The sequence below is a fragment of the Topomyia yanbarensis genome, chromosome 2, assembly GCF_030247195.1.
Source record: "Topomyia yanbarensis strain Yona2022 chromosome 2, ASM3024719v1, whole genome shotgun sequence".
In the NCBI taxonomy this organism is placed as follows: domain Eukaryota; kingdom Metazoa; phylum Arthropoda; class Insecta; order Diptera; family Culicidae; genus Topomyia; species Topomyia yanbarensis.
The window spans coordinates 42,358,283-42,370,812 of NC_080671.1; the positions used below are offsets into that span (position 1 = coordinate 42,358,283).

General features: G+C 38.2%; 1 protein-coding gene across 3 annotated transcripts in view; it reads left to right on the plus strand.

Annotated features, from left to right (window-relative positions):
- Positions 1–12,530, plus strand: part of LOC131683449 (probable serine/threonine-protein kinase DDB_G0282963) — a 709,953-nt gene that overhangs the window by 483,787 nt on the left and 213,636 nt on the right. For all 3 annotated transcript variants that reach the window (XM_058965448.1, XM_058965450.1, XM_058965449.1), the window contains exon 3: positions 5,342–5,494. In XM_058965448.1, the coding sequence (XP_058821431.1) occupies positions 5,342–5,494 (153 nt within the window). The remainder of the gene's footprint in view (positions 1–5,341; positions 5,495–12,530) is intronic.

Sequence of the window (12,530 nt, forward strand, 5' to 3'; positions counted from 1 at the left end):
ATCTAGACGTATTTTCGATATTACCAACATGGCTGAATATCGTTGCGATACGGTTTTCGAAACCTTTAAGGTTCAACGTAGAACGCCTCAATAAGCAGCCATCTTGGAAAACGAAAAAAGCAGTTTTTTCTCACACCATTTAGAATATCTTCATGAAAATGAATCAATGTATTGGAGTATTACTGATCCATTTTCACGAAGATTTTCCCAACGGTGTGAGGAAAAACTGCTTTTTTCGTTTGCCAAGATGACTGCTTTTGCAAGCTTTCTCAATTGAACCTTAAATGATATAAAAATTGTTTTAATGCCAAAAGGTCCGATCGAGAAGGTGATTTCATATCACTTTTCATTACACATTGGGGGAAACTTTCTCAGAGGTAATCATTTTTGCATATGTCTTGAGCATGCGGCAATTAGATAATGGAGAAAACAAGTTTTTACCCAATTTTTTCTCCACTAAGAAGAAATGTAGCATAGTACATATTGTATTGGGTTGCTAAACCAAACCAAGTTTCGATTTCATTAACTCTTATTGGCTTAATCAGAACACCTTTTCTTGCGGACATCACGAGGGACTAGGGTTTTGCTCACGAACACAAGCGGTGTTTCCGTTTTTGGAGCAAGCATCAATTTGGCTCTAGCTTAGTCCTGTCACTGAGTGTCGGATTCTGATCAGACGAAGTCGATACGCCAGTCCCATAACTAATTTGTTTTTTCGGTTTGCAGATGGCGATCGCTAAACACACCTAAACTACTTTTAACTTTCGATGTCCCGAAGCAAAAGTGGTTCGTCAGCAAACAGAACTTCTTCTATTCAGGGACATCGGTAGTTAGTAGTGTTTTTGGGTGTGTTCATAATAAAGCAAGGGTTTGTGCAGTGTGTAAATCCATCGAATCCTATCAGTACAACATTTCGTATATGTTGAAGCTGAATTGTATAAACATTATATTCACAAGTACATATTTTAATCTATGGTGTGCGTTTCACTTATCAAATGGGGGGTCAAATTTTCCGCCCTCGAAGTCCACAAAGATTGTACAGATACGCCGAAGAGTAAACTCATGTTTAACACACAAGGCAATTTCGATCGATATAATCTCTTCTGTAGGAACGAAAATAATGTTTTGTTTCATTGCGGATTTTATGGCATAGTGCACATGTACTAAACGCGGCTTGATAATTGCATAATTGGCTCATTTGCATTGCCAGCTTTTCTTGACAGCTGTCTTCGGCGAAGGGAAGTAAACTGAAATGGCACACTTATTGTGACTTATTTTATAAAGTAGAGTAAATAAGGTAAAATTTATATAATTAAATAATTATGAAAGTGGCCAAACTCTTTATTACTTCATTCGAATTGTCAACATTTTTTAGTTTTCAATTCAAAAGCACAACTCGAAAAACAGCTTCGTTTTTCGGGCACCGTAGCTATAGACTCTGCATCTTTATTAACCGGAATGGTGAAATATGACCTAAACTAAGTAATCTAGTAAGTTCTTTCAAATAAAGGAGCTCCCATATTTTCCCAGGCAATACGGAAAAAGATTTCTAGACTCCACCATACAGATAGCTTCTATTGAGCAGTAGCTGTCTGTAACAATAAAGTGATGTACTGGGGCGGCCACTGGGTAGGAATAAGGCGATGAAGTTTTCATTGATTTTAGCGAATTCAGTGAAATTCTCTAGACTTGTGGTTGAGTGTCATTTAAACGAAAGTGTTAGATAAACCATTGTCATTTTGTGGTACGTTTATAAATGACAGTAATAGAGAATCGATAAATATGTTAATACAAATTTTATACGGATTTTTCCTTCTTTTGAACATGAGCTGTTCCTTTTGTACACTTTTGAACTATATTGCTTGTGGAAAAAATTGTGCAACATTTTTTTTTTAATTTTTCATAGTGGTCTAATTTCAGTTTTGAGAGAGAAGTACATATTGAAGGATTTTACATTTCGGACAAAATTTATTTTTTTATTCAGATATTTCTATCTACAGACTATTTTTGTTAGATAGTTAGTTTATTGACAAGAATAAATGTTTTGTGTCTTGTAAATGATATACAAAAACGTACATATGCTATGAGAATTGAGGCCACCATCTCAGAACTCCACCATCGAAAACGGTTATTCATTCGCGGGAAATCGCAAGAGGCTGCGACGCGATAGGTCTTTTGTGCTGGCACAGATCTGCCCACATTTTTTGACGAAATCAATTATCCAGCGATTCGAATGTACAACGAATTCGTTGGTACCTTTTCTGTTGCGTTTACATCGATAAGAGCCCCAAGAAGTGCTCATTAATGTTTCTCCCATGGCCTCGCCAACAAACCAGCGCCAATATCTGCGTTTTTGTCTTTCATCTAGCTTTTCATTGTTAGTTCGAACTTGTCGGACTTGAACTGTCATACGTTCAGACTTTCAGGAATGCTTTATAAGCGGAGGCCTTCTTCGCGTATATATCCGAGCATCGCTCGTCCTACCACGGAGTGGAAGACTATCCGCGTGTATTCGCGTCTGGTACGCGTATAATTAAGTTAATCAAAAACGTGAAGGCACTTTTATAGGCACGATTTTATTGGATATCGGGGTCTCGTATTTTCACCCGTGCTCAAAATGGTCACCTTGAAGTAGTTACAAAAATAGTGGAGTGAGGTTGACCGTACCATACCGTACCGTAGAAGTTATAATCTCCTAACATTAGCTTCGATGCGGTGAGAAGTTCCGCGATATCATAAATCCGTCGGTGGTCAATCGAGGTTTTAGGGCAAATATAGGTAGAAGCAATGGCTTTTATTCTAGCTAAACAAGCAACAACTTTCAATGGGAGGTCAATTCGAACGAAAAAATAGTACTTTTTGACACTCCAGCAAAAGAAGTTCGCATTCGTTAGTAGACAAGAAAATAAAGATAGACGTGGCGTTTGGTGACTCATTTCTGCAAATAAACGATTAGAGCGCCTTTGGAGGTATTCCTTTCGTTTCTTCTCATGTAGTTTGTACGTGGGGCATTATGTATACTTTCCCAATAGTAGAGACATTTAAGCATTCTTTCCACAACAATTATCCAAATGATATTCGCCGTATATTCTACATCGGTCTTTATTGCTACAATGAAAGACTGTATCGCCCGAATGCTTACAACGATTGCAGTTCATGAACCATGGCACAAAAGGCGAACAGATAAACGAAAATCGTCAAAGAATTAAGCAAAGCAGATCCAGCGAAAGTCACCAGTTTGCGTTGACATGAGACTCTCATCAGCCGCCACGAATGCTAACTGTTGTCGTTTATAGTTCACTGACTGATGCAAAGAGTCCTTGAAACGGTCAGTACCGTGCTTCAGCAGACTCTTGAAATTCAAGACTCTAATCAACACCGGCACCGTCGATCTCGACTTCGCGTGCGGGTACGTGTACAAATGATATCATTGTCCTGTTTTATACTGGTTACCACGTTCTATAAGCTTATCTAGGTGTATTTTTGATATTTTCATCGCGGCCGAATATCTTTGCATCAGGGTTTTCGAAGTGTTCAATACTTCGAATTTTTTTTTTGGCCCGAAAGAATATCACAAGAGGTTTGATCAAAGTGCATGCATAAGTCAATTACCATTTCGTTTTGAGGGTGCCACGGGAAAGCCGTTTCTGCAGAAGCCTACAGCATATGGCAAATATGGGAATATGGCAAGATACCGAATATAAGTAATATAATGTTGCTACTTTTCTTGTTCATTCATAGAACAATAAAAGTAGTAGCAAGCAGCTCACGGAATAAAACTTTATTGTGATAAATTATAGAGAGATATAATATCTAAAAATCCATTCTTGCTAGTGGTTTGCTTCAAATGTCATAAAGCGCCATCTATATACATGTTGTACTATAAGCTTCTTCGAAGTATATGTCGGAAAATGTTTTAAATATCATATGAAAAAATTCGTATAAGAGAGTTTCATATTTGAAAGGAACTTTTCTGGATCAAAACCAATGCTATAAAAATAAATTGCCGGTTGTCACGGTAACGTCTACCTTTATCAAGGACACATGTTAGTGAACTCGGGTGATTTGTAGTTATTCTGCCTAAGCTCGACCATCATTAACAGAAGACAAAAATTAAGCCCGTACGATATTAAGCCTGTTCTAATGACCCTGCCACTTCTAGTTTTCCGATCTGTTTACTTCACATCCTTGCTCTCACTTGAGTACTATGGCTCTAAGTTTCATAACTTTCCCTACCCAGTAATCTCTAGCTAATTGAATGTCGTTAAAACGCAAAAAAGAAAATGTGACTAACATAGTCGAAATAAAAAAAGGAAAAAAAATATAAAAATAAATTTCGATTTTTTCTACAATATTTTACCGATTGTAACGATACATACATACTGATGGTGCAATCTGATGTGAAGCTGCCATTTATTCAAGGATTTTACGAAAAGTAAAAAAGGGTTGGGCGGATCCGTAAGCTGACACACTTACGCACACGACAAAGGGGAAAAAGAATCCCTTCCAACATTCTTTCTGAATCCCAATTGTAATGATCTCTTTCGATGTCTATCTTCTGGCGAAAGCAAGAACAAGTGGATTTTCTTCATATAGATTGTCGGGAAATCCCTTACACACTTTAAGAACGTTAGTCCGGTAGCTAGATTTGATCAATTTGGCTTAAAATTGGCTAAGAGTTAATGGTGTCTTGTTACTAAAAATGTTCTCGATCCATTACATACCCGTGATCTAGTCCTGTACTACTATTAAAAAAAATTCATTACCACGTGAACAAGTATTCAAATATGGGGATATTTGTCATGATTATAAAATAAATAAGATTAAATACAAAAAAATATAAAGTCTAGTTCCAGTTGCTTTTCCTCACCTTTCATGTTGAGGTCATTAAAGAAATTCATTGACCCCGAGTATATTCGTTAAATTAATGTCGTTCCTGAAAGAAATGAGCAAAAACATTCTGCTTTAAAATGTGAAACAGGATTATGACTATGAACACGATTCCGATTCTTGATACTAAGGATGTCGGTACAACAACATAAGTTAAGTTACAGCGCGAATTTAGAATGTAATAATCATTGTAGCGTTTTATTAGAAAATCACGAAAATATGAAATTTCATGTGTTTATTGGTGTCTATCCTCTCATTATAATGGAGTATAAATTTAACTATCTTCATTATCAGATTGATCCTCTAATTTCAGCGTACAGCTGTTGCCGAAAATAAATCCAATCCAACATGAATCAATTACCCCGCCGATATATGTAATCACCCTCGAAACCAACTAATTGAATGTTTTTCTCTCTCTCTCTCTCCCGCCTTTTTCTCTTATCTCAAACAGATCACCCCGAAAGATGGTCTTCCCGCAGTGGTGTGCGGTTCCTGCCGGGATCAGCTGGAGACCTGCCACCGGTTCCGACGAGTGGCGCACAAGACGCAAAAGTCGCTCCAGAGCTTCCTCAGCTACGCCGCCAAACTGAACGGAAGTGCACAGGTAAGATCTTGACTAGCCGATAGAAAATAGCCTTGGCAAACCGCAGAGGAACGGCAAGAAATGGGGGGAATGCTGTCTTGCGAATGGGCGTGCAGTGAAATACAACCCCGGGGGGAACAAGATATGACTCCATTGATAACAACAGCTTGAATTTGGAGCTATAAATTGCTGACAGAAAATTGTGTGGGATAGGACCACACCTGATGGCCAGTTGGAGCCGCCAGCTGTCAGCGGGAAGTAGGAATGCTACACGGCTGCTAATTGAGGTGAAAATTGTTGGGAGCTGTCGAACAGGAAGAAAGATAAAATATTTCCAAATGATAATAGTGTGGGGAACTAAATTTGATACATTCTCGAACCTGGAATGTTTTAAGTGTATATACATATTTGCGAAACCGACACCATGCTACCGTTTGTCAACCAAAATCTGAATTAGTTAACTTTTAAGCGGAACAATTTATCACGGATAAAGTTTGATCAAATTGTGGTCAACGGGGGAGGGGGACCCAAATTCGAACGAACCAACCGAGTATGAGTTCCTCGTCTGCAGTTTCTGTTATCAAACTTTTGCACCATCATCCATTATCAGGTTAAACTGTTCAACTTTCCTAGCAAGCAAAAACGCTCATACGAATATATCAACTCGGGGTGCCACTTTTTATGCTGATCCAGCAGGGAACGACGAAGCAAGCCGGGGCAAGAAAATAAACACCCACAAAAAGTTGTACGTCTCATGTAAATAAGAGGCAAACTGCCACCGCAGCAAGAGCGGTGTTTGGGTGGGTCTGTACGTTAGGAAAGGTCAATGATTTAAAGTTCTGTGGCTGACCTATTATTATTGGTGTTGTGACGCAATAAACCATCGTCGATGCGAATAAACTGCCCTCTTAGCACGCAAAATATTTTGCCACATCATTCACGTACCCTTTTCTTTGCTTGCGCTAGCAAGTAACTTCTCGTGAGTAAGTTGACGCATTTATTATCGTGACTGGAATTACAAACGATCACTTAATTTTACATCGGAAATTGTGAACATAATTTCACGCGATCCCACGCGTAAGTCTAACGACGATAAGGAAAACCACCAGAAGTTCATCGCATGCCAATTCCATTTATCATCACAATTCGGAATTCCCCTGGCGTGTTCGAACGATTGCGAAAAGGTGACTATTGTCACACCACTGTACCACCCGTTCAATGTTACCAGATGTTGTGATCAGTTCGAAAAATGCTGAGGTTCGTCACTTGAGAACAATCAAAGTCTCTCATATGATTTCATCATTATCACATTTTCTACCCTCAAACACTTTTCGTTTTTAACAAGCAGTTTGCCTACAGGCCCATCTCATTATTGTCACATTTCACGCAGTTCAAACCATCTGCTATATGACACTTGGCGAAATTCGTTCCATTTTTTTCCTTCCTTTGCATATTTTTATTTTGATCTCGAGTTCATTCATCTTTTCCACTCCAACTCCCGCTCGCTCCCGCCCTATCAAACGAACGCACAAACACACACACACGCACACGCCCGGCAACAGCGCAAATCAAACAGCTCATCAACATCATTTACATACTTTTTTTTAATGCAACGTCGATCGTTGTCGGTATGATGGTTTGACATCCCGCAGCGGGTTCTCGCCTCCCAAACCCTTCCACGCGCAAAAAGAAGCGCACCGGCGGCGGCGTTCGGTTACTGTTGCGCTTGTCGTTTTGTTTGCTGTGCGCGTGTGTGTGCCGATGTTTGTTTGTGCAATCTCATCTTAACCTCTGCGCGGGGGAGCACAAGAGTGCAAGAAAGATAAAGGCACATGAGAAAAATGAGAAAGATGTATATGAACTGAACAAACGCGCATTTTGTGTGTGGGTTGTGCTGGGCTGTGCTGTGCGGTTGTGAAGTTTCTTCAAAGATGACATTTTAACGTACGACTGATAATAAAAACGCAACACGTCTTTATGTTCACTTGACACGATTGAAGAAAGGGGGTGCTGTAGCGGGGTGAAAGCCTGTGTGGGGTGTGTTTAGCTGGAGGTTGTAGAAAGATTCTTGGCGTAGTTGGTTCTGGTTCAAAATATTATTATTATCACAACTTATCAATCCGTCTATCGAACTTCTTAATTAATTATTTTATATTTTTTGTTAACCTTCTTGCATGAAAAATATTTGTTACAAAAATCGTGAACAAAGTGCCATGAATTTCGGAACGATCACGTTTTTACGTTTCATAATTATAAAACACTTGAACAAAAATCATGTGTTTTATAATTATGTTCAATTTCCGTTTAGTAACGCCCGCATAACGGTCTTATGATTGGAGATATTTGTTTTGTTTTGTGTACTTCTGTGACGGTTTCCGCCATGTCATTATCGAAGCGATTTTCTGTATGTGAACTAGATCACAACTTTATTTTCATTATTCGTAAAACCAACGGTTGACCGTGATTTTATTCATAGATTTAGAAACATTATTCAGAATCCGATTATACATGACCTAGTTCATTATTTATTACATCTTGATCATGATCTGGTTTTCGTAGTTGTGAATTAGTTCACAAAATCAAAACAGTCTGGGGGACGAACGAAGCGTAGTTGGTAAATCGATTGCCTGCAGCTTACCTGGGTTCGATTGCCAACCCCGCACATAGGGTTAGAGATTTTTCCCAAAAGATATTTCTCTAACCCGAAACGAGGCGACTGACCCTAAGGTAAAAACCTCTATAATCAAAATAAAAAAAAAACAGTCGGGATGTTTTTTCGTGGACTATGTCACGAAACTCGGGATTTTATTCATGAATCGATTTAATCCTTTTAAACTGATTCATAATTCCTAATATATTTTTCCCGATTCAATATCCGTACTCGTGAAATTGTTCACAAAATCATAAAATATTATTCATGAATACGTGAACTGATTCATGATTCCCAGTATAATAGTCACGACTAACCATTCGTGCTCGTTAAATAGTTCACAAAATCACAAAATATTCATGCATTTTGAGCGGACAGAGGTCGCAAAGGTCCCTTTCGATTTCTAAGAATTTTTTCACATTAGAAAAACTGCAATAACTGCATGATTTGCAGTATAGAGAAGAATGGTTTTTAAAAATACGGAATTTTTTGAATAACCCCCCAAACTTCAGCCTCCCCTATTTTTTAGGAAACGAAGATACTTTCATTACAATGCTAGGAATTTTTCCCTAAAAAGGTAAAAATTATAATTTTTCGAGTGCTACTTCATTTAATAAGTTGTTTCCTCTTATTTTCCCATAGTGCCAATGTCAAAAACTTTAAGCGAAGTAGACGGGGGTCTAAAATAGTTCAAATGATGTGAAATTTGGCATCTAAATTTACCTTAATATTTGTCACAATATGAAAGGGATGGAGGTCCTTTGAGATGTCAAAAATAAGTGCTTTTTCCAATGCCCTGATAACCACACAGTGATCCAAATATGTTTCAAACACAGAACTTTTAACTTTGATGATGAGCTTGGTTTTGCGTTGCGTTACCAGTATACTTCAAAGAAATCTAGCCCGTCTGGAATGGAATGTATGAAATCTCCCTCTTTTGACCATAGCAGTTCATTACACTGTTCGACAAGAATAACCAACTTGTGTGCTATGATCGCATATTTTTCAGAAAGTAGAAGGTAGTATTTTCTAAGAATTTGTATATCATAATACAGTTCATCTTTTGAAAAAATAATTCTGGTGATCTCCCTAGCAGGTATAATGTATTATCAACTCTTGGTTGGTGTCCTCAGTAATGTTATTGAGAATGACATTAAAAACAACATGATTGAAACTCAAAAGATTTCACCACCCGCTAGTTTTGAAATTTTCTTCAGGTTTCGCGTCAAGAGGACCTGATAGTTTTCGATTGTGCAGAGCACTGGCGTGTTTCTTGTTATTGGGCATCACCATCCCAGTGGCATTTTTCCGTAATGGCTGAATGCCAAATTCGACCAAAACAGCACGGATTAGCCATGTTGCTTCAGGAAAAATAGCAGACGTTTCTCCCGACACTCGTTCGTGTCGATTTGCTAATTGACTATCTCGGCTGCTATGAGAATGTAGCTTTTAAATTCCACATGTTCACATGTAGTTGTTCCAGATATTTCCAACTACATTTTAAAAAATTGTTGAAGAAATTTATTGCGGTAAGAGTAGTTTTTCCAAGAATTCATATATACATGGTTCAATTTTTGACTTTTAGCTCCACCAGGTTCTACTGATTCCTTAGTAGTCCTTAGTAATTGTGCAAATTTTGGTACCGTAAACCGGGGTGACATTGATCACTTTTCGAATTAATCATTGCATAGTTTTAGACGCAACACATTTTTTTCAAGTTTAATATTTTTAAACCATGTACTGATGTAAGGAGAACAAGATTGGATGGTTTTACCTAAAATTATCCGTTTACAGCTATTTTTCCAAAAATGATTTCAATTTGATGTCCGTTTTCGTATTCCGGGGTGACTTTGATAACCTGCATGTTCACCCACATTAAGTTATTGATGTCAATGTTTTTCATTCAAATGTTTGTTTAAACTAATTCTGGAAAGATACTCATTGTTAAATAGATGTTAATTGGTATTATACAAAGTATTCAATGTTTTGTAAAATTCTAGTAACCAAAATTCGTATAATTTGTGTCCAACTAGAATAAAAGATTCTTAAAGCCTTTAAAACTGCTAAAATTGTTTTATTTCAGTGCTTTATCAATGTACAAAATGTTTCATCCATTTTAACACGTTAGAATATTGAACAATAAAAAAGTTGCGAGTTTAAGCTTAAAAAAATTTGAAATAATTGCCAACTAGTTTCACAAAAAATTGTATTTAAAATAAACAAACTCTTAAAAGTAAATTTGGTACATCCCACTCTAAAGGAAAATAAAATCTCGCTTGTAATTTATTACTCTTGCTCAAATCTGAGATTTATTTGTTTTATAAAAAATAGACACTTTATGAAGCTTCGTAAAAATAAGTTAAAGGCAAATTTCGGTTTTTTTTGTAGTTTTTGTACCCAAAAACCGAACAAAACATTCAAAAAGTATAACAAGCCAGTATTTCATAAGTTTAGAGTAAAAATCATTTCAAACTAAAATGATTCGGAAGACTATTCTGGTTTAATAAGCGATCTACGAAAAAAGTTTCGAGTGATCAAAGTCACCCCGATGATCAAAGTCACCCCGGTTTACGGTACCGATCGGAAAAATAAATGAAAAATCATGAAATTTGATACATCGCATGACGGGTTTTAAAATTGGTCGAAAATTGTCCTCTTTGCCGGGGGGACCAGATTTCCGGAATATCCCGGGGTGTATCCAATTTGACCAAAAAACCTGAAATGTTCTCCAGTTTACTGGTTGCGCAAAATTATGAAGTTTGGCACCCCGCAAGACGGGTTTTATAATCGGTTGAGTAGCGTCCTCTTTTTGCGGGATAAGCAGATTTCCGGACCACCCCGTCTTGTGGCCAATGCGCCCAAAAACTCAAAATGACCTTCAGTGCACTTGTTTTGAAAAGTCATAAAGCTTGACATGTCGCAAGACGCGTTTTATAACTGGACGAAAATTGTCATTTTTTCCGGAGGAGCCAGGTTCCCAGAATATTCCAGGGTGTGGTCAATGAGACCAACTACCCCCAAAATATCCTTCAGTGAACTTGCTTAGCAATTTTGAAATTTGACGTTCCGCAACACGGGTTTTGCAGCCAGTCGAAAATTGCCCTCTTTGCCGGAGGAACCAGGTTTCCGGAATACCCCGGATTGTGGCTAATTAGAACAAAAACCCTCAAAATGTCAAAAAGGGTCCAAAGTGTCCACTTTACCGGAGGAACCTGGTCCCCGAAATACTCTGGAGTGTGGCCATTGGCTCTCAAAATATCTCAGTGCGCTTGTTTTGTAAAATCATGAGGTTCGAAGTGCTGCAAGACGGGTTTTGCAAACAGTCGAAAATCGTCCCTTTTACCGAAGGAACCAGGTTACCGGAAGATCCAGGGATGTTTCTGATTTGACCAAAAACCCTCAAAATGGTCTCCAGTGCACTTGCTTCGCAAAATTTTAAAGTTTGACATCCCGCAAGACGGGTTTTATTATCAGTCGGAAAGTGTCCTGTTTGCCGGAGGAACCAGGTTCCCGGAACGCCCCAAGTTGTGGCCAATTCGACCAAAAACCCTTAGAATGTTGGTCAATGCATTTGTTTTACAAAATCATAATGTTTTGTGCATCGCAAGGCTGGTTTGAAGACCGCTATGAAAGTTTTTTGCTTTTCGGAAAGGGTGGTAACACTCCCAATAATATATCCGGAAGGGTGGCCTCGGTTTCTAAAGCTGGACAAATTTTGTAATCGTTTCCAAAAAACCGCATCAAATTTGGTTGGAACGCGACTAAAAACCATTATTTTAAAATTGGGGGTTGGGTACGTAATAGTTAACGTGTTGCTCTGCTTCAATTGTGGAGAATTTGCTCATAAGAGTACGGGTTGCGTAAATAAACATGTTCCAGCTGTAACGGAGCGCATTTAATGTATGAATACTCAGAATCATCGTCACAGGATCACACATGCTTCTGGGCTTCGCACACGACACCGATGTTATTGGCGTTGATCGCAGATCAGTAGAAGAGGCATTTTGACCTTTTAAAGGAAGACTGGTAGAATCAAGCTGATTGTAAACTCTGGTAAGACAAAGTATGTGGTAGCTAGTATGAAGCGAGGCAGTCCGAACGGTGTTGGTTCCGAGGTAACGATTGTCGACGAATTTCTATATTTTGGAACACTAGTGATGAGATAATAATATGAGATTAGTCGTAAGGTAAAAAGGTGTGTGGCAACTGCGAATAGATCATCGTATAGTTTGAGTGCTCAACTAAGGTCCTGTAGTTTACAGACGCGCACAAAACTTACTCTATACAATTCACTGATACGCCCTGTTTCTCTGTACGGCTATTAGGCATTAACGTTAACAGAAACAGACTATTGAGTGCTCGGTTTATTTGAGAGAAGAATTGTGCGTTCAATATTCGGCAATACAA